Source organism: Aotus nancymaae, unplaced genomic scaffold (genome assembly GCF_030222135.1).
Source record: "Aotus nancymaae isolate 86718 unplaced genomic scaffold, 86718_ANA_hifiasm-v0.15.2.pri h1tg000028l, whole genome shotgun sequence".
NCBI classification, from domain to species: Eukaryota; Metazoa; Chordata; class Mammalia; order Primates; family Aotidae; genus Aotus; species Aotus nancymaae.
In genome coordinates, this window is record NW_026988441.1 from 35,118,802 (window position 1) to 35,141,457 (window position 22,656).

At 44.1% G+C, this 22,656-nt stretch overlaps 1 protein-coding gene and 1 non-coding gene across 8 annotated transcripts in view; one reads left to right on the plus strand and one right to left on the minus strand.

The window, feature by feature from the left end:
- Window positions 1–4,914: 4,914 nt before the first annotated feature.
- LOC105706024 (zinc finger protein 561-like) overlaps window positions 4,915–22,656 on the plus strand; it is a 30,243-nt gene continuing 12,501 nt past the window's right edge. The window contains exons 1-4 of one of the 7 annotated variants that reach the window (XM_064381912.1): window positions 4,915–7,367; window positions 13,126–13,220; window positions 20,923–21,026; window positions 22,567–22,655. In XM_064381912.1, the coding sequence (XP_064237982.1) occupies window positions 21,002–21,026; window positions 22,567–22,655 (114 nt within the window). In that variant the 5' untranslated portion in view covers window positions 4,915–7,367; window positions 13,126–13,220; window positions 20,923–21,001. The remainder of the gene's footprint in view (window positions 7,368–13,125; window positions 13,221–20,922; window positions 21,027–22,566; window position 22,656) is intronic. The other 6 variants (XM_064381908.1, XM_064381909.1, XM_064381911.1 and 3 more) reach the window with 6 other exon arrangements.
- LOC135276878 (U4atac minor spliceosomal RNA) lies at window positions 17,755–17,880 on the minus strand. The gene has a single exon (XR_010344432.1). It is a non-coding gene; the product is annotated as a U4atac minor spliceosomal RNA (small nuclear RNA).

The following is a 22,656-nucleotide window of genomic DNA, read 5'->3' on the forward strand; positions in this document are numbered from 1 at the left end:
CTGTATTGATCATACATTTTTTAAATTATTTTATTCTTGATGTTTGAAATTTTTGTGTGTGTGTGTATGTGTGTGTGTGTGTGTGTGTGTGTATTTTTTTTTTAGAGATGGGGTTTCACCATGTTGATCAGGCTGGTCTTGAACTCCTGAACTCAGGAGATCCACCCACCTTGGCCTCCCAAAGTGCTGGGATTACAGGCGTGAGCCACTGTGTCCGGCCCAATTTGTATATTTTTGTTGCTAACATAAAACATTACAATTTTAAATTTAAATGTTCATTAATACCTTTTCTTTCCAACAAAGTGTACTAGGCTGTTTGCATAAAGTGATTCCCATGTACACTTACTGCACTTGCAGAGAGACCCAGAAGGAAGTGCATTGTCACACAAGCCACTAGACAGATCTGGTGACAAAAGGAATAGACCCCTTGACACAGGCCCAATGACACCTTGTGGTAGATTACAGATGGCCACAAGTTTTTGAGATTACTATGTGAAGGTGGAATCTGTCTCATTTTTATGTGAGCCAGTCTTGTGACTTGCTTTGACCAGTAGAAACCAGCAGAACTGAGGTTTGCAAGTACATCCTCAAGAGGCTTCTGCTAGGTAGCTGCTGTTTTCAGCTAGTAAGTTTTGGGGCTGTATATTACACAGTAAAGGCCAACTGATACACGTACCCCTTTGTACACAAGCCAAGCTACTGTGCCCAGCCCTAAACTGTGGTTCTGCAGGATACATGGGGAGAGCCTCCAGAAGCAGGCCCCCTAGTGTTAGCAGTAAAGAATTCTGGGCTGGGCGCAGTGGCTCATGCCTGTAAACCCAGCACTTCGGGAGGCCAAGGCGTGAGGATCTCAAGGCCAAGAGATTGAGACCATCTGGGCCAATATGGTGAAACCCCACCTCTACTAAAAATACAAAAATTAAGCCGGGCGCGGTGGCTCACGCCTGTAATCCCAGCACTTTGGGAGGCGGAGGCAGGTGGATCACAAAGTCAAGAGATCGAGACCATCCTGGTCAACATGGTGAAACCCCGTCTCTACTCAAAATACAGAAAATTAGCTGGGCATGGTGGCGCGTGCCTGTAATCCCAGCTGCTCAGGAGGCTGAGGCAGGAGAATAGTCTGAACCCAGGAGGCGGAGGTTGTGGTGAGCCGAGATCGCGCCATTGCACTCCAGCCTGGGTAACGAGCAAAACTCAGTCTCAAAAAAAAAAAAAAAACAAAAATTAGCTGGGTGTAGTGGTATGCACCAAGTTGACGCAGAAGAATCACTTGAACCTGGGAGGGAGAGGTTGCTGTGAGCTGAGGTCGCCACTTCACGCCAGCCTGGTGACAGAGCGAGACTATCTCAAGAAAAAAAGCATTCTGTCAGTGGTCACGGAGGGACTCAGCATCTCCCACTATGACCTGAGATGACAAAATCAAGATCTGATACAAATCAGCCAGAGTGAACCTTACATTCCTGGAGTTGATGCCACTGGCATTTCTTATCATGGGGTTGGGAATTCGTTTACTAATTCCTTCCCTCCCTCCCTCCCTCCCTCCTTCCCTCCCTCCCTCCCTCCTTCCTTCATTCCCTCCTTTCTTTCTCTCTCTCTTTTTTTTTTTTTTGGATGGAGACTTGCACTGTCGCCCAGGCTGTAATGCAGTGATGGGATCTTGGCTAATTACATTTTTCAATTTTGTAATTTTTTGTAGAGATAGGGGCTTGCTATGTTGCCCAGGCTGGGCTCAAACTCCTGGGCTCAAGCAGTCCTCCCGCCTCACCCTCTCAAAGTGCTGAGACTCTAGGCCTGAGCCACTTTGCCCAGTTACTTAATTGTACTTAGTGCATTTGTTTTGTTTTTGTTTTGTTTTGTTTTGTTTGAGATGGAGTCTTGTTCTGTCGCCAGGCTGGAGTGCAGTGGTGTAGATAGCTCACTGCAGCCTTTGCCTCCCAGGTTCAAGTGATTCTCCTTCCTCACCCTCCCGAGTAGCTGGGACTACAGGCACGTGCCACCACGCCCAGCTAATTTTTGTATTTTTAGTAGAGACGAGGTTTACCATGTTGACCAGGATGGTCTTGATCTCAACCTCATGATCTACCCGCCTAGACCTGAGCCGCCGCGCCCAGCCTACTTAGTTACATTTGTACCACTCTTCATTTCTGATAGGATTCTGCAGTTTTTAATGATTGTACTGTTTTTATCAGAGGTAAAAATCATAAAATATAAAAAGCTTTAAAGATTTGCTTTATTTTCAATACTCTGAAAGGATTTATGGAGAATTAGGACCAATTGGACCTTGAAAGTTTCATGTAACGTAAAAACTTCTTCTGGGCTAGGCATGGTGGCTAACGCTTATAATCCCAACACTTTGGGAGGCCAAGAGGAGAGGATCACTTGAGCTCAGGTGTTGGGACACACAGGGCACCAGTTGTGGTGTTGATCACGTCGGGGTCACCACCTGAGACGTTGATCACAACCTGCGGGGGGTCTGTCCTGCAAACCCTGACTCCACAACGGATGAATGAAATACACTCACTCACTAGAGTACAGTGATACAAGTGAACTAGGGAGGTCGTCCTCTGCTCTCTGAGAGTGACTGCAGCTACCCGACCCCTTACTAGCTGTTCTTCCTCGCATTCATTCAGTATAGATTTAATAACAGAGGTTCTAAGTCAACACGCTTGTGGATAATTAACATGGTTAAAAGAATGGTTTTACGAATGATAAAAGCTTTGGTTCCAGGACCCAGAACAAATACTATTAATGAGTAATCCCTCCCCTGAGAGGGTCATCTGGCACAAAGTTTACATGAGTAAACAAGTTAGAGGAGAGACAAAGGAATGTGGGGTAAACAGACTTAACTGGGGAAGCTTCTATTATCCCTAATCTTCACCCTATTACCTAATGCTCTAAGGTAAGAAATGGCTGCTTTCAGCCTGTCCCATATTACAAGATAATGAAAACCTTTCGCCTTTCCAAAAGCTTCGAGACTATAATCTTAAAACTTTCTCCAATATTTCCCTTAATGTTTTGCCAACTACCCTGAGTGAATCCCAACACTCAGGAGATTGAAAACAGCCTGGGCAATGGCGTGAGATACCATCTTCACCAAAAACAAAAAAGTCTGAGCTTAGGTGCTATGTTTCTGCCATCCCAATTACTTAGTAAACTGAGGCAGGACATTACATGAGGCCAGGCATTCAAGGCAATAGTGTATAACTATTACAAATCAATTCCTTTTGTTGTTATTGTCGAGATGGAGTCTCGCTCTGTCACCCTGGCTGGAGTGCACTGGCACAATCTCGGCTCACTGCAACCTCTGCCTTCCAAGTTCAAGAGACTCTCCTGCCTCAGTCTCCTGAGTAACTGGGATTACAGGCACCCGCCACCATGCTTGGCTAATTTTTTTTGTATTTTTAGTAGAGACTGGGTTTCACCATGTTGGCCAGGCTGGTTTCTAACTCTTGACCTCAAGTGATCCTCCCACTTCCGCCTCCCAAAGTGGTAGGATTACAAGCATGAGCCACCACGCCCAGCAAAATACCAGATTTATGAACCAAATTTCTGCACGTTCTTGGGTCGATTTTTAGATATCTTATTAGTCTGTTTCTGCTTCATGTGCTAGTACCACATAATTTTAACCATAGAAGCTTTATTATATGTTTTATTTTATATAAAATAAAAGTCAAACTCCTGACCTTTGTCTTTTTTTTTTTTTTAAGTAGAGATGGGGTTTCACCGTGTTGGCCAGGATAGTCTTGATCTCCTGATCTTGTGATCCACCCGCCCTGGCCTCCCAAATTGCTGGGATTACAGGTCTGAGCCACCGTGCCCAGCCAGTATGTTTTATTTTTATTTTAAAATAATTCTTTGCCTTGTGTTTAAACTGTCTATAGTATGTTTTAATATCTGTTGCTCATTGTTGGTTTTGTTCTCTCTCTCTCTCTCTTTCTTTCAAAATGGAGTTTCCTTCTGTCGCCATGTTCGAGTGCAATAATCTTGGCTCACTGCAACCTCTGCCTCCTGGGTTCAAGCAGTTCTTCTGCCTCAGTCTCTAGAGTAGCTGGGATTACAGGCACGTGCCACCACGCCCAGCTAATTTTTGTATTTTTAGTAGAGATGGGTTTTTGCCATGTTGGCCAGGATGGTCTCAATCTCCTGACCTCGTGATCCACCCGCCTTAGCCTTCCCAAGTGATGGGATTACAGACCTGAGCCACCGCGCACAGCCTCGTTTTGTTTTCTTGGTTATTAGCAGATGTTTGTGCTTCCACATAAACTTTTAGTATCAATGTATGTAACTCCAGAAAAAACTTCTGGTATTTTTATTGGGATTATGTTACATTTCTGAATAAACTTGGGGAGAATGGTATCAGTGCTATTTTACAACGAGGTCCTGGCCCATGTGGTAAGATCAGAAAAATAACAAATAGAAATACCTATTTTTGGCCAGGTGCAGTGGCTCACACCTGTAATTCCAGCACTTTGGGAGGCTGAGGTGGGCGGATCACTTGAGGTCAGGAGTTCAAGAACAGCCTGGCCAATATGGTAAAACCCCATCTCTACTAAAAATACAAAAACTAGCTAGGTGTGGTGGTGTGCACCTATATTCCCAGCTACTTGGGAGGCTGAGGCAGAAGAATCGCTTAAACCCAGGAGCAGAGGTTGCAGTGGGCTGAGATGTCACCACTGCACTCCAGCCTGGGTGACAGAGTGAGACTCCATCTCAGAAAAAAAAAAAAGGGAAAAAAGATTTTTTTTAATTTTATTTTTTTCATAGATGGAGTGTCTTGCTGTATTGCCCAGGCTGGTCTCAAACTCCTGGCCTCAAATGATCCTCCCACCTTGGGCTCCCAAACTGCTGGAATTACAGGCATGAGTCACTGTGCCCAGCCAGAAATACGTATTTGATGAAGACAAAAAAAAAAAGTAAAGATTTATAGAAAATATTATTATATTGAAAATGTGGCTGGGCACAGTGGCTCATGCCTATAATCCCAGCACTTTCAGAGGCTGAGACGGGTGAATCACAAGGTCAGTAGTTCAAGACCAGCCTGGCCAATGTGGTGAAACCCCGTCTCTATAAATATAAGGTCCAGCCCTCTAGGGTTCTGCGAGCCCCTCCCTGTTGGTGCTGAGACAAGAAACTGTAGAAACAAAAAACACAGAGATAGAGAAAAGAAGAGTTTGGGCTCAGGGGTCCACTGCCAACCAAAGTGCACAGACCTGCAGTGGCCCCGAGTGCCTGGACACTCTTTTATTGAGTACAAAGTAGGGGGCAGGGAACATAGGGTGAGGTAATGGTGGTCAGTGATAGGGTCAGGTAAATCACGTGTCTTGAAGATATGGGGCCCAAGACTTTCAAGTAGCCAAGTCAAGGAAAAAGCTAATGCGTCAGTACTCTTCACATATTTGTTAGAAATACCAAGGACACTAAGATTGTTACTATTATTAATTTTTATCTTTTAAGAAAAAGAGAAACCAGGTGCAGAAGCAGGGTGTGAGAGTAGACATGGAACGTGACCACTGAAGCACAGCATCATATAGAGACAGTTAAGTCCCCAGATGTCTGCGGGCTTCCCTGACAGCTGTCAGGCCTTGCCACAAGAGCTTGGAGAAGCAGAGTTTTCTCCTAACTCCTCCAGGAAGGAGATGTCTTGGTCACATTGGAGATCTCCTTCCCTAGCTGGCTAAACAGCAGGCACTTTCACAGCACTGACACTGCCGCACAGCCAAGGCACCCTCCAGCAGCCCTTATGTGGGCATGACAGAGGGCTTAGAGCATCTTCCCTTAGGATCACTTTGTTTACAGTGTCACCTCAGTTCCATGCTTCATAACCCGTTGGTCATTAGTAAAATTAAAGATTATATTGAGTATATATCTTTATGATCAGAAGTAACTAAAAGATTATATATGGTTATATAAAGGAATAACTATGTGCCTACATTTCTAATTTTCTTTTCTAAATCAATATTTATATGGGAACAGGCTGAGGTTTCAGACCCTTGCCACGGCCCTTGTGGGGTTCCCCCCTACAATAAAAAATATAAAAAATTAGCTGGGCATAGTGGCTGGCACCTGCAATCCCAGCTACTCGTGAGATCGAGGCAGGAGAATCGCTTGAACCTGGGAGACAGAGGTTGTTGTGAGGTGAGCTTGCGCCACTGCACTCCAGCCTGGTAGACACCTGAGACTCCATTTCAAAAAAGAAAAAAAGAAAGAAATGGAAAAGGAAAAAGCAAACGCAATGGAATCAGCAGGTTCTGAAAAATAACGAAGAAATAAAGGCCTACTGAAAGCCTGAATGAATGGAAGAGATAGACCATGCCATACACTGGCAGTTTTATCAATATGGAAGAATCATGGAAAGGCTCTAGGAACATGGAGAGGCATACAGAAAAGCTTTACACACACACACACACACACAATCACGAGGTCAGGAGATCGAGACCAGCCTGACCAATATGGTGAAACCCCCGTCTCTACGAAAAATACAATATTTAGCCGGGCATCGTGGCACACACCTGTAATATCAGCTACTGAGGAGGCTGCAGCAGGACAATCGCTTCAAGCAGGGAGGCGGAGGTTGTAGTGAGACGAGATCTCGCCACTGCACTCCAGCCTGGGCAACAAAGTGAGACTCTGTCTGAAAAAAAAACAACAACAAGCCAGGCGTGGTGGCGAAAGCCTGTAATCCCAGCTACTCCGGAGGGTAAGGCAGGAAAATGGCTTGAACCCCTGGAGGTGGAGTTTGCGGTGAGCCAAGATCGTGCCATTGCACTCCAGCCTGGGCAACAAGAGCGAACTCTTCTCCAAAAGAAGAAAAAGAAAAAAAAAGGCCGGGGGGGGCTTCCTATTTTACCGTGGCTGGTCTCGAACTCTTGGACTCAAGCTATCCACCTGCTTTAGACTTACGAAAGTGCTAAAATTACAAGCGTGAGCCACTGCGCCTTCCGGGGAAAAGCTTTGGAGGAGCATTCCCTGGCGTGCATCCCATCCTTCATCTCGGCCTGTCAGCCCGCCCGGCCACCTGAACCGTGGGCTAGGCCGGGTCACCTTTAAACCGCCCCTGTGTACTAGCCGACCCCTCGCCCACAGTTCCGTCCAGAGGCCGGGTTCTAACTTCACCTTTTCCTCTAAACCTGTTTCTGCATCCCCCTCCCCGAGCCAAACACAGGCCCCGTCCGCACCCATCCAGAAGAAAAGTAGAATGTCTGTGTTGCAGCGGGTCCTACGCGGCTGAAGTTCGAGCCCAGGAGCCCCGCCCGGCACGAAGCTCGGAGAGGAAGTGACGTCAGCGCGCCGCCGCCATCTTTTTGGCACTGGCTCCGCAAGGTCTGTGCCGTTTCGCCTTAATTGTGGTGGGGCACGTCTCTGCCGTGGTGAGTTCCACCTGATTGGGGGTCCGGGAGATAGCAGGGGGGCGGCAAAGGAAGGACTGGGCGCCGTTTTACTCGTCTCCAGGGGCTGTCGGTCCTCCCAGCGCAGCCAGTTCCGAGAGGCCGCACGCTCGGTCGGTCCCAGTCAGGAACCGGGTCGGGAAGTATGTTTTCTAGAATGCTTCCATCTGCTATGCTCCCTTCTTCAAAAGCCTGGAAAGCAACCTTCGTGATTTTTCTTCCGAAAGGAAAAGGATTTTTGCTGTTCTAGTGAGGTTGGCTCCGCCCCGCATCCTCCCGCCTCAGGAACCTGGCGATTCCGGCGTATTCCTGGCGAGCACTGGCAGAAAACTGGTTTCAAGAGGGCTCTGACTTCCATTTGTCAAGAAATGTCTCATCTGAGAATCTGGCGTTGTCTTGATGTCGTTTACAAAATTTTTGACACATTACATTCGAATTGAAAAAACATAGTTTTTCAGGTTGTACCTATTTCTGTATGTAAATATGAACACGTGTAGACTGTAAGCCTTTATTTTTTATTTTCTTGGACCTAATTTCTTTTTCCAGTTTTTACCAGCTACAAGCCTTTCTACTAAAAGGCAGGCTGGGCACGGTGGCTCACGCCTGTAATCCCAGTACTTTGGGAGGCCGAGGCAGGTGGATCACCTTAGGTCAGGAGTTCGAGACCAACCTGACCAACGTGGTGAAACACTGTCTCTACTAAAATACAAAAATGTGCTGGTCATGGTGGCACGCGCCTGTAGTACCAGCTACTTGGGAGGCTGAGGCAGGAGAATTGCTTGAACCCGGGAGGCGGAGGTTGCAGCGAGCCGAGATTGCACCACTGCACTCAAGCCTGGTGACAGAGCGAGACTCTGTCAAAAAAAGAAAAAGAAAAAAATTAGCAGGGCATGGTGGTGGGCCCCTGTAATCCCAGCTGTTGGAGATAAAAAAATAAAATGCTAGGTGCCATAAAGTGAAACCAGCACTCAAGCAAAGTTTTCTCAGCAAGGCAATTTACTTCTCTAGAAGGGTACATCTCGCAGATGGAGCAATGGCATGAGCACACTTATAAGGGAGGCGAAGGTGTTTTTTTTCTCTCTCTCTCTTTTTTTTTTTTTTTTTTTTGAGATGGAGGTTCGCTCCTGTTGCCTGGGCTGGAGTGCAATGGCGATCTCGGCTTGCCACAATTTCTGCCTCCCGGGTTCAAGCTATTCTCCTGCCTTAACCTCCCTAGTAGCTGGGATTACAGGTGCCTACCACTACACCCAGCTAATTTTGTGTTTTTAGTAGAGATGAGTTTCTCTTTGTTCGTCAGGCTGGTCTCAAACTCCAGTGATCCTCCTGTCTCTGCCTCCCAAAGTGCTGGGATTAGAGGCATGAGCCACCACGTCCAGCCAGGGGTTTTTCTCTCTAATGCAGGGTCCCTACCTCTGTGTCACTCCTCCATGATTTGGGTTCCAACTGCAGAGTGTAAACTGACCCTATTGGCTGTTTGTGAATATTTTCCCCAAATAAGGAAGGGAAGGGGGATGTGTGAGTCACTGATGTGCGATTTTGAAGGGGAAGGAGAATGTGTGAGTCACAATGGTGGGACGTGTGGTTTTGAAGGGTAGAATAGGTGCAGAATGGGCAGCCAAGGGAACAGATGTGAGTTATTGATTAGAGCTGACGGGAAGATTTTTTATAGTAACTAGAGGCAAGGAGGCATGGAGAACAGGAAAGTTGAGTTTGAGAACACAAAACAGGGAAGTTAACTGTCTAAACTTTTCTTTTTTTTTTTTTTTTGAGATGGAGTCTCGCACTGTCACCTGGGCTGGAATACAGTGGCACAATCTCGGCTCACTACAACCTCCATGTTTAGGGTTCAAGCGATTCTCCTGCCTCAGCCTCCTGAGTAGCTGGGATTACAGGTGCTCAGCACCACGCCCAGCTGATTTTTTGCATTTTTAGTAGAGATGGTGTTTCACCATGTTGGCCAGGCTGGTCTCGAGCTCCTGACCTAGCGATTCACCCGCCTCAGCCTCCCAAAGTGCTGGAATTAACAGGCATGAGCCACCGCGCCCTGCCTGACTGAACTTTTGAAGAGAAATTCAGAGAAGTAGATTGTATCTTACACCGCTACTTTGGAGGCTGAGGCAGGACAATCTCTTCAACTGGGGAGGCAGATGTTACAGTGAACCTAGATCCCACCACTGCACTCCAGCCTGGGCGACAAGAGCAAAATTCTGTCTCAAAAAAGAAAAGAAAGAAAAAAAAGCAATAATACTCAGCCGTTCTCTTCATCTGAAGTTCCTAGGTCTGTACTTGCTCACAGAGCTTCAAAACGGGCCTCCAGGAAGAAAGGATGGAGGCTTTATTACACTGATAGTAGAATTGTTTTTCATTATCAGAATATTATTCTAGTATCAATGTAATAAAGTATTTAAAGAATTTATTATTATTAACAGCATGTTTGGACTAAGTATAGTTTTTACTTTTTTTTTTTTTTAATTTTGATTCTAAGGAAAGCTTGAACATCTAACACACCCAGTCTAGTAGATTTATTTGTTGTTAGCATTGTGATTTTCTTTCTACTCACATGAATACATTTTAAGGTGCACAATTTAAGTGTAAATTGAGAATAAATTGCACACGTGATACTTGGACTTTAAATACTTGATAATGCATCTCCTAAAAAAAAAAGGTATTGTCATACTAAAACCACAATACTAGTATTTCACTTAAATAAAAAATAATAATGTCATGAAATGTCTACTTTGTGTAATAACTAAAATTCTCTGCATTGCTCCAATGTGTGCTCTGGGTGTTTTTGGATCTAAGATCCATTCAGGATTTTTGCATTGCAATTTTTAGTGTCTTCAGTGTCTTTTTACCTAGAACAGCTATTACTGTCTAGTATATTAACTTTTGGAGAGTCACACTCATTCCCTTGGGAAGTCATACAATCAGATATTTCCGATTGGATTCTCATGGTGTGTGTAAATATTCCTTTATTTCATATGATCTCCTCCAAACTTGTAATTGGGTCCAGAGGAGGAGCTGACAACCTGTGTTTGATAAGGGTTGACAGTATGTACTTCATGCTTTGGGGATCATAAAGGTCTCAAATTACTCAGTTCTGCCTTAGTTACTTAATGTCCCATGACTAGTGTAGATACATCTCTTCAAATATATAGATTTCCTTTCTTTTGGATATATACCCAATGGGATTTTAGATCATTATAGTAGTTCTGTTTTTTAATTTTTTGAGAAACCTCCATACTGTTTGTTGTTATTGTTGTTTAAGACAGTCTTGCTGTGTCACCCAGGCTAGAGTGCCATGGCATAATCATGGCTTACTGCAGCCTTGACTTCCTGGGCTCAGGTGATCTTCCCATCTCAGCTTCCTGAGTAGCCGGGACTACACACCTGCACTAATACACCTGGCTAAGTTTCTTTGTTTGTTTGTTTGATTTTTTGAGACAGTCTCACTCTGCCACTCAGGCTGGATCTTGGTTCACTGCAATCTCTGCCTCCTGAGCTCAAGCAATTCTCCTACCTCAGCCTCTGGAGTAGCCGGGAATACAGGCACACGCCATCATGCCCAGCTAATTTTTGTATTTTCAGTAGAGAGGGAGTTTCACCATGTTGGCCAGGCTGATCTCCAACTCTTGACCTCAAGTAATCTGCATGCCTCCATCTCCTAAAGCACTGGGATTACAGGCACGAGCCAATGCTCCTGATGGGGTGTGTGTGTGTGCGCGCGTGTGTGTGCGCGCGCGTGTGTGTCCAGGCTGGTCTTGAGCTCCTGGGCTCAACTGATCCTCCCACCACAGCCTCAGGTTGGGATTTGAGGGCTTACAAGGCATGAGCCACTGCGCCTGAATATTGTTCTCTATAGTGACTGTACTAATATACATTCCCACCAACTTCATACAAGGATTTTCTTTTCACCACATCCTCATCAGCATTTGTGATTCCCTGTCATTTTTATAAAAGCCACTCTAAATGAGGTGAGATGATATCTCTGTGATGATGTATTATTTGTATTTTTCTGATGATTAGTGATGTTGAGCATTTTTTCCTATACCTGTTGGCCATTGCTATGTCTTTTTTTGAGAAACATCTATTCTGACCTTTTGCTGATTTTTTTTATTTTTTTATTTTTTTTGAGACGGAGTTTCGCTCTTATTACCCAGGCTGGAGTGCAGTGGCGCGATCTCGGCTCAGCCTCCATCTCCTGGGTTCAAGCAATTCTCCTGCCTCAGCCTCCTGAGTAGCTGGGACTACAGGCGTGTGCCACCACGCCCAGCTAATTTTTTTTGCATTTTTAGTAGAGATCGGGTTTCACCATGTTGACCAGTGTGGTCTCGATCTCTTGACCTCGTGATCCACCCGCCTCAGCCTCCCAAAGTGCTGAGATTATAGGCGTGAGCCACCGGCCATATTCTGATTGTTAATCCTTTGTCAGGTGGATAGTTTGTAAACATTTTCTCCCATACTGTAGATTATCTCTTCACTTTGTTGATTTTTTCTTTTGCTGTGGAGAAGCTTTTTAGCTTGATGTAATCTCATGTGTTTATTTTTGCTCTTGTTGCCTGTGCTATTGAGGTCTTAACCGAAAAATCTTTACCCAGACCAATGTCCTGGATTGTTTCCTCAGTGTCTTCCTCTAGTAGTTTTATAGTTTCAGGTGTTAGATATGAGTCTTTAATCTGTTTTGACTTTATATATGTTTATGCTGAGAGATGGCATCTGGTTTCATTCTGCCTATGGTTATTCAGCTTTCCCAGCACCATTTATTGAAAAAACTGTTCTTAAAGCCAGGTGTGGTGGCCCACACCTGTAATCTCAGCACTTTGGGAGGCTGAGGCTGGCGAGTCACAAGGTCAGGAGTTCGAGACCAGTCTGGCTAATATGGTGAAACTCTGTCTCTACTAAGATACAAAAAAAATTAGCCGGGCATGGTGGCACTCGCCTGTAAACCCAGGTACTCGGGAGACTGAGGCAGGTGAATTGCTTGAACCTGGGAGGTGGAGGTTAGAGTGAGTCGAGATTGTGCCACTGTATTCCAGCCTGGGTGACAGAGCAAGACTTATCTCAAAAAAAAGAAAAGACTATTCTTTTCCCATTGTATGCTTTTGGTGCCTTTGTTGAAAATGAGCTGTCTGTAAATGTGTAGATTTATATTTAGGTTCTCTGTTCTCTTCCGTTGATCTATGTGTTTATGTCAGTACCATGCTGATTTGGTTATGATAGGTTTGTAGTATATTTAAAAGTCAGGCAGTGTGATGCTTGCAGCTTTTTCCTTTTTGGTCAATATTTCTTTGGCTGTTTGAGGTCTCTTGTGGTTGCATATGCATTTTAGGATTTTTTTTCTCTATTTTTGTGGTGAATGTCATTGATATTTTGATAAGGGTTGCTCTTAATTGTTAATTGCTTTGGGTAGTATTGTCAGTTGACAATATTCTCCTAATCCGTGAGCATGGAATGTCTTCCCTTTTTTTTTCTGTATCCTCTACAGTTTGTTTCATCGGTGTTTTATAGTTTTCTTGTATGACTCCTTCACACTTTTGGTTGCTTTTTATCTTTTTCAGAGGTGTGGTCTCACTTTGTTTCCCAGACTGGAATACAGTGGTACAATTGTAGCTCGTGCAGCAGCCTTGAACTCCTGGGCTCAAGGGATCCTCCTGCCTCAGCCTATTGAGTAGCCAGGACTACAGCTGTGTGCCATCATGCCTGGCTAATTTTCTTTCTTTCTTTTTTTTTTTTTTAATAGAGATGGGGCCTTACCATGTTCCCCAGGCTGATCTTGAACTGCTGGGCTCAAACAGTCCTCCCACCTCAGCCTCCCAAAGTTCTGGGATTACAACTGTGAGTCATGATGCCTGGTGCTGGCATTTTATAGTCCTTTGCAGCTATTGTAAATGGGATTAGATCCTTGATTTCTTTTTCAGATTGTTCACCGTTGGTGTATATAAATGCTACTGATTTTTGTATGTTGATTTTGTGTCCTTCACCTTTACTGAATTTGTTTATCAGTTCTACCAGGTTTTTAGTGGAGTCTTTAGGTTTTTCTAAATGTCAGATTATGTCAGCTGAGCGTAGTGGCTCAGGCCTGTAATCCCAGCACTTTAGGAGACCAAGGCAAGAGGATCACTTGAGATCAGGAGTTCATGGCCAGCCTGGGCAACATAGTGAGGACCTTCCCCCACCCCCAACCTCTAAAAAAATTAGCATTGTCACATGCGCCTGTGGTTCTGGCTCCTTGAGAGGCTGAGGCAGGAGTATCACTTGAGCCCAGGAATTCAAGACTAGCCTGGGCAACATGGAAAGGCCCAATCTTGCAGTGAGCTATGATCATAACTGCATTCCTGCCTGGGCAACAGAGGGAGTCCCTGTTTCTAAGGAGAAAAAGGTCACGTAATTGGCAAACAAGGCTAATTTCATTTTTTTTTCCCCTTTTTTTTTTTGGGAGATGGAGTTTCGCTCTTGTTACCCAGGCTGGAGTGCGATGGCACGATCTCGGCTTACTGCAACCTCCGCCTCCTGGGTTCAGGCAATTCTCCTGCCTCAGCCTCCTGAGTAGCTGGGATTACAGGCATGCGCCACCATGCCCAGCTAATTTTTTGTGTTTTTAGTAGAGACGGGGTTTCACCATGTTGACCAGGACGGTCTCGATCTCTTGACCTCGTGATCCACCCGCCTCGGCCTCCCAAAGTGTTGGGATTACAGGCGTGAGCCACCGCGCCCGGCAATTTCACTTCTTTTTTAGTTGGGATGCCCCTTATTTGTTTGTCTTGCCTAATTGCCCTGGCCAGAACTTCTAGTATTGGGTTGAATAAAAGTGTTAAAAGTGGACATCCTTGTTCCGTTCAGGATCTCAGAGGAAAGACTTTCAGTTTTTCCCTATTCAGTATGATGTTGGATGTGGGTTTGTCATATATGACCTTTATTATTTTGAGGTATATTCCTTTTATACACAGTTTGTTGAGCACTTTTGTCAAAAAGGGATATTGAATTTTATTTAATGCTTTTCAGCATCTATGGAAATCTTAAATAGTTTTTGTTCTTGGTTCTGTTAATTTGGTATGTCACATTTATTGATTTGCATATGTTGAACCATCTTTGTATTTCTAGGATGAATTTCACTTGATCATGGTGAGTGATTTTCTTAATGTGCTGGATTTGGTTTGCTGGTATTTTGGTGAGAATTTTTTATTTTATTTTTTGAGACGGAGTTTCGCTCGTTACCCAGGCTGGAGTGCAATGGTGCGATCTCGGCTCACTACAACCTACGCCTCCTGGGTTCAGGCAATTCTCCTGCCTCAGCCTCCCGAGTAGCTGGGATTACAGGCACACGCAACTGTGCCCAGCTAATTTTTTGTATTTTTAGTAGAGACAGGGTTTCACCATGTTGACCGGGATGGTCTCGATCTCTTGACCTCGTGATCCACCCGCCTCGGCCTCCCAAAGTGCTGGGATTACAGGCTTGAGCCACTGCGCCCGGCTATGGTGAGAATTTTTAGGTGTGCTCATGAGCAATACTGGCCGGGAGTGTTGTTGTTGTGCTCTTGTCTGGTTTTCATATGAGAATAATGCTCACCCTGTAGATTAAGTTTGGAAATACTCTCTCCTCTTCAGTTGTTTTTTGAGGAGTTCGAGTAGTATTGGTATTCATTTTTTCTGTTTTTTTTTTTTTTGTAAATTTAGCAGTGAAGTCATCAGGTCCTGGGCTTTTCTTTGATGGGAAACATTTTGTTATGGCTTCAATCTTGTTATTGGTGTGTTGAGGTTTCCTTTTTTTTTTTTTTTTGAGTCGGAGTTTCGCTCTTGTTACCCAGGCTGGAGTGCAATGGCGCGATCTCGGGTCACCACAACCTCCGCCTCCTGGGTTCAGGCAATTCTCCCGCCTCAGCCTCCTGAGTAGCTGGGATTACAGGCACGCGCCACCATGCCCAGCTAATTTTTTGTATTTTTAGTAGAGACGGGGTTTCACCATGTTGACCAGGCTGGTCTTGATCTCTTCACCTCGTGATCCACCCACCTCGGCCTCCCAAAATGCTGGGATTACAGGCATGAGCCACTGCGCCCGGCTCCTATTTCTTCATAGTTCAATCTTGGTAGGTCGTATTGCCCAAGAATTTGTCCATTTCTTCTAGACTTTTCAATTTGTAGGCATATAGTTTTTCATAATAGTTTCTAATGATTCATTGTATTTCTGTGGTTTCTGTTATGTTTCCTTTTTTTGTTTTTTATTTGAGTCATTTTTTTCCCCTTAGTCTAGCGGAAGGTTGATTTCTTTTATCTTTTCAAGTAATAAATTTTATGTTTTATTGATCTTCTGTATTGTTGGTTTTTTTGTTTGTTTGTTTTGGTGATGAAGTCTCACTCTTGTCTCCCAGGCTGGAGTGTAGTGGTGCAATCTCGGCTCACTGCAACCTCCTTCTCCAGGGTTCAAGCGATTCTCTTGCCTTAGTCTCCCAAGTAGCTGGGATTACAGGCGCCTGCCACCATGCCTGGCAAATTTTTGTATTTTTAGTAGAGACAGGGTTTTATCATGTTGGCCAGGCTTGTCTTAAACTTCTCACCTCAGGTGATCTGCCCGCCTCAGCCTCCCAAAGTGCTGGGATTGCAGGTGTGAGCCACCACTCCCGGCCATAATTTTTTTTTTTTTTTTGAGAGGCAAGGTCTCCCCGTGTTGCCAGGCTGGTCTCAAATTTCTGGGTGCAAGCAATCTTCCTGCCTTGGCCTCCCAAAATGTTGGCATTATAGGCATGAACCACCACTTTCAGCCTATGAATCAAGGTTCCTCTTGTTACTAATTCCTAGTTTTATTCCCTTGTTGTCAGAAAAGATACTTGATATGATTTCTACATTTTTGAATTATTGAGACTTGTGGCCTAAGAAATATATGGTCTATTCTAGAGAATATTCTATATGCTGAGGAAAGGAATGTATCTTCTGTAGCAGTTGGATGAAATGTTCTGTGTCAGTTAGGACTTTTTGGTTTAGTGTATGGCTTAACTTCTGTGTTTCTTTGTTTTCTATCTGGATGATCTGTCCATTACTGAGAGTGGGGTGTTGAAATCCCCTACTGTTACTGTATTGCAGTCTGTATCTCCCTTTAGATTTATTAATGTTTGCTTTATATACTTGGGTGCTTCAGTGTTGAATGCATAAATATTGACAGTTGTTACATCCTCTTGCTGAATTGACCCCTTTATCATTATGTAGTGAACTTTTTTTTTATCTCTTTTTATATTCTTTGACTTGCAGTCTATTTTATCTCATTAGTATACCTGCTGCTCTTTTTTGGTTTCCACTTGTGTGCAATATTTTTTCTCATTTCTTTACTTTCAGTTTATTTGTGGGTTTCCTATAGGTATATAGTCGGGTGTTGTTTCTTTTTCCATTCAGTCATTCTGTGCTTTTTAATTGGAGAATTGAGTTAATTTACACTCAGTGTTACTATTAATAAGTAAGGGTGTACTAGTGCCATTTTGTTGCCTGTTTTCTGATTTCATTTCTAACTCCTGTCCTTCTTTGTTGTTAAGTGACAAAGTAGTATGGGGCAGGGGTTGGGGGCGGGTGATGGTGTTTTTTGTTTGTTTTCTTTGAGACAGGTCTCAGACTGGAGTGTAGTGGCATGATTACAGCTTACTGCAACCTTGGATTCCTGGGTTCAAGTGATCCTCCCACCTCAATCTCCCAAGGAACTGGGATGACAGGCATATGCCACCATGCCCACTTAATTTTTTAAAATTGTTTATGCAGATGAGGTTTCCTTATGTTGTCCTAGCTAGTCTTGAATTCCTGGCCTCAAGTCATCCTCCTGACTTGGCCTTCTGAGGTGTTTGGGAGTATGGGCTTAGCAGCACGCTGGTCGTATGTTTTACTTTGTTGCATTTTACTTTGGTCACCTCTATTATTTTTTGGTATTGTGGTTACTATGAGGCTTACAAAAAAATCTTATAACAAGTTATGTTAAAGAGATAACAGCTTAGTCACACAGAAAGAATAGAAATAAACAGAAAACTAAAAAAACAAACATACCCCAAAATTCTACACTTTAACTGCATGCTCCCACAGCTTTACTTTTTGTTGTCTTCATTTACATATTTTTATGTTGCTTTATACCAGGTTGCCTTACCTATTCATGTTTTTGATGGGTTTTTCTTTTAAGCTTTATACTAGAATTATGAGTGGGTTAAACAGCACAATTACAGTATGGGAATATTCTGAGGTTCCTTTGTGCTTAAATGCATCAGTGGGTTTTTTCTTTCAAATGTTTGTTTTTGCACATTAATATTTTTTACTTTCAGATTGAAAAACAAGTCTAATGGTCATGAATTACTTCAGCTTTTGTCTGGGAAACGTTTTTTTCTTTTTTTAAAGGGTTTTCATTTTTTCCAAAAATTGCACCAACGTAAAGCAAAGCTTTAGTTGATGCGAGTGTGTTGTTTAGGCGTCAGCAGCACCGCCCTCACTATGCGCTCATTGGACAGTAGTGCAACCCCAAGCAAAGGGTGGTTTGGGAAACATTTTTATTATTTTTTTCATATTTGAAGAATAGTTTTGCTGAATACGCTATTCTTAGATGTCAATTTTTTCTTCTAGCACTTTGAAAATTTCATCCCATAGTCAGGCAAGGTGGCCCATGCCTGTAATTCCAGCACTTTGTGAGGTTGAGGTGGGTGGATTGCTTGAGCTCAGGAGTTTGAGACCAGCCTGGGCAACATGGTGAAACCCCATCTCTACAGAAAAATAGAAAAATTAGCCAGGCATGGTGGTGCATGTTTGTAGTACTAGTTACTTGGGTGGCTGGTGTGGGAGTAGGGCTTTAGCCTGGGAGATCAAGGCTGCATTGAGCCATGATTATGCCACTGTACTCCAGCCTGGGCAACAGAGTCAGACCCTGTCTCACCAGAAAAGAAAGAAAATGTCATCCTACCCCCTTCTGGCCTTGTGGTTTCCGTTGAGAAATCCTGTTGCGAGACCAGTTGGGGTCCTTTATATGTTATTTACTTCTTTTATCGCTTTTAAGGTCCTGTCTTTGTCCTTGACCTTTGAGAGTCTGATTATTGTATGCTTTATAGTAGTTTTATTTGGGTTGAATCTGTTTGTTGTCCTCCTACCTTCATATACCTGGATATTTATATTTTTCTCAATTTTTGGAAAATTTGTTGTTATATCTTGAATAAGCTTTCAAAGCTTACCCCTTGCACTTGCTCCATTCCCTCTTGAACACCAGTGATTCTTAGTTTTTGTCTTTCAAGATAATTTTCTGTATATTGCAGACAATCTTAGTTCCTTTTCATTCTTCTCTGGGTATATTTTCAAATGGCCTTTCTTCAAGCTCACTGATTCTTTCCTCTGATTCATTTTGCTGTTGAGAGCCTCTATTATAAACTTTTGAGTTCAGTATATGTATTTCTCAGTTGTAAGATTTCTCTTTTTTTGTTGTTAATATCTTCTAAAATTTTTTCTGATACGTTTCTGAATTGCTCGTCTGTGTTATATTGGAGATCACTGAATTTCCTTAGAACTGTTATTTTCAATTCTTAGCTCAATACTGTCATTTCATTAGGTTCAGTCACTGGTACTGATTTTTTTTTGTTTATTTTGGGAGGTCATCGTTCCCCTTTTCTTTTCCTTTTTTTTCTTTAGAGATGGATTTTCACCATATTGGTCAGGCTAGTGTCGAATTCCTGACCTCAGTTGATCCACCTGCCTCGGCCTCCCAAAGTGCTGGGATTATAAGCATGAGCCACTGTGCCTAGCCTATTTTTTTTTTTTTTTTCTTTTCGGAGTCTTGCTCTGTAGCCCAGGCTGGAGTGCAGTGGCGTGATCTCGGCTCACTGCAACTTTCACCTCTCCAATTCCAGTTTAAGCAATTTTCCTGCATCAGCCTCCCAAGCAGCTGGGATTATAGGCACGTGCCACCATGCCCAGCTAATTTTTGTATTTTTAGTAGAGACGGGGTATCACCATATTGGCCAGGCTGGTCTTCAACTCCTGACCTCATGGTACGCCCGCCTTGGCCCCTCAAAGTGCTGTGATTACAGGCGTGAGCCACCGTGCCCAGCCTTTTTTTTTTTTCCCCAGACAGAGTTTCGCTCTTGTTGCCCAGGCTGGAATGCAGTTGGACGATCTCAGCTTACTATAACCACTGCCTCCCAGGTTCAAGCAATTCTCCTGCCTCAGCCTCCTGAGTAGCTGGGGTACAGTTGCTTGCTAACACATGCAGTTAATTTTTTTGTATTTTTAGTAGAGACAAGGTTTCACCATGTTGGCCAGGCTGGTCTCAAACTTTTGGCCTCAGCTGATCCGCCTGCCTGGGCTTCCCAAGGTTCTGTGATTACAGGTGTGAGCCACCATGCCCAGCCTAGTTCCTTATTTGCTGTTTCTTGTGGACGTACATCTGTGTCTGTGCATTGAAAGATTAGTTATTTATTACAGTGTTTATCTTGCTTGTGGTTTTTATTGGGAATGTTTTCTTAGTTTTTTTTTTTTTTTTGAGTCAGCATTTCGCTCTTGTTGCCCAGGCTGGAGTGCAACGATCTCGGCTCACTGCACCCTCCACCTCCTGGGTTCAAGTGATTCTCCTGCCTCAGCCTCCCGAGTAGCTGGGATTACAGGCATCCACCACCATGTTTGGCTAATTTTGTATTTTTAGTAGAGACAGGGCTTCTCTGTGTTGGTCAGGCTGGTCTCAGACTCCTGATCTCAGGTGATCCGCTGCCTCAGCCTCCCAAAGTGCTGGAATTACAGGCATGAGCCACTGCACCCAACCTCTTAGATTCTTTTTAATCTACCTGATGATTTTTTTTTTAAGACAAGTTTTTCTCTGTTACCCAGGTTGGAGTGCAGTGGTGTGATCATGGCTTACTACAGCCTCTACCTCCCCGGCTGAAGCAGTCCTCCCACCTCAGCCTCCTGAATAGGTGAGGTGCAAGCCACCACACCTGGTTATTTTTTCTACTCTTTAGCAGAGACAGGTTTTTATCATGTTGCCCAGGCTGGTCTTGAACACCTGAGCTCAAGTGATCCGCCTGTCTCAGCCTCCCAAAGTGATTTTCTTTAAAATTTCCATAGGTCGCTATCTCCTTTTCAGCACTAGATGGAATCTTAAACCCACAGTTTTACCTCTTATCTAGCAAACTGTCAAGAATACTGCCCATCAGCTAGGCGTGGTGGCTCACGCCTGTAATCCCAGCACTTTGGGAGCCTGAGGTGGGTGGATCATGAGGTTAGGAGATTGAGACCATTCTGGATAACACGGTGAAGCTCTGTTTCTACTAAGAAAAGTACAAAAAATTAGCTGGTCTTGGTGGCATGCGCCTGTAGTCCCAGCTACTTGGGAGGCGGAGGTTGCAGTGAGCCTAGATCATGCCATTACACTCAAGTCCAGTGGACAGATTTTGGTGGCTTTCACATCTGTCACCTGCAGAGAGAAAGCTGATGCATAATGTTCGATGACTGATGTTTGATGCTTACTGTTTGATGATTGATATGAACAAGGCAAAACATAACTCTCTACACAGAGGAATGGAGATTGCCTTTCTCCACCTAGATTCGTAAGCTTCCCTGAGGCGATCTTGGCATGAAAGGAGAGAGAGCATTGAGGCACATCCCACCATCAGCTTCAGAGGATGGCAGCTATTGATTTGTCCTGCGGTAAGTCCTTGTTGATGCTCTTTCTCAGAGATTCTGCTTTAGGTCGCCCTCCACACCATAAGAGTGCAGTGAGCTGGGCCTGAACAGTCGCCACTGGTTCTTTTTTTTTGAGACAAAATTTCACACTTGTTTCCCAGGCTAGAGTGCAATGGTGCTGTCTCAGGTCACAGTCACCTCTGCCTTCTGGGTTCAAGTAATTCTCCTGCCTCAGCCTCCCAAGTAGCTGGGATTACAGGCATGTACCACGTTCACTACACCTAGCTGATTTTGTATTTTTAGTAAAGATGTGGTTTCTTTATGTTGGTCAGGCTGTCTCAAACTCCTGACCTCAGGTGATCTGCCTGCATCAGCTTCCCAAAGTGCTGGGATTACAGATGTGAGCCATCACACCTGGCCTCCTCTGGTTCTTACAGGAATAACTATAACAAGAAACAGAATGTTGTTTTATTTTATTTTTATTTATTTATTTATTTATCTATTTTTTTTTTTTTGAGACGGAGTTTCACTCTTGTTACCCCAGGCTGGAGTGCAATGGCCCGATCTCGGCTCACTGCAACCTCCGCCTCCTGGATTCAGGCAATTCTCCTGCCTCAGCCTCCTGAGTAGCTGGGATTACAGGCACGCACCACCATGCCCAGCTAATTTTTTGTATTTTTAGTAGAGACGGGGTTTCACCATGTTGACCAGGATGGTCTCGATCTCTTGACCTCGTGATCCACCCGCCTCGGCCTCCCAAAGTGCTGGGATTAAAAGCGTGAGCCACCGCGCCCGGCCTGTTTATTTATTTTTTTGAAACAGAATCTTGCTCTGTCACCCAGGCTGAGTGCAGTGGTGCAATACCTCTGCCTCCCAGGTTCAAGCAATTCTCTTGCCTCAGCCTCCCAAGTAGCTGGAACCACAAGCACGTGCCTCAAAGCCTAGCTTGTTTGCTTATTTATTAATTTAGAGATGGAGTCTCGCTCTGTCACCCAGGCTGGAGGGTAGGGGCATCATCTTGGCTCATTGCAACCTCCACTTCCCTGGTTTAAGCAAGTCTTTGCCTCAGCTTCCTGTAATTATTGTTTTATTTTATTTTTTTTAGTAGAGACGGGGTTTCGCCATGTTGGCCAGGCTGGTCTCAAATTCCTGACCTCAAGTGATTTGCCTGTCTTGGCCTCCCAAAGTGTTGGGATTACAGGCATCAGCCATTGTCCCCAGCCAGAATGCTGTTTTAGAATTCAGCCCTGGTTTGTGTGCCTTAGGAAATGTTATATAAGCTTCATGAATTTTACTAGTATGGACAGATAGTCACATTTTTCAGGGTGTAAGTTCCCTTGTAAAATAAAACTATTACCCTTTACTCAACAGGCAGCTCGGCCCACGTCTGCTTTTCTGAGTCTAGGTGACAAGGACTGCTGTGGCATTTCATGGGATTGTTGTCTGTCTGCAGTTTTCTCAAGTGTGCAGGAGTATATGGGAATTTCAAACTGGGATGGAATGACTTGTAGTTTGGGAAGTACAGGTAGCTCTGGCTTCTCATGCCTTCTTACTTTTCCACTAGGGTTTTTTCCCAGGGAAGCCATCTGCCCTTTTGAAGAAAAGACAAAGGTAGAAAGGACGGTGGTGGACTACCTGGCTAATGGTTATCAGG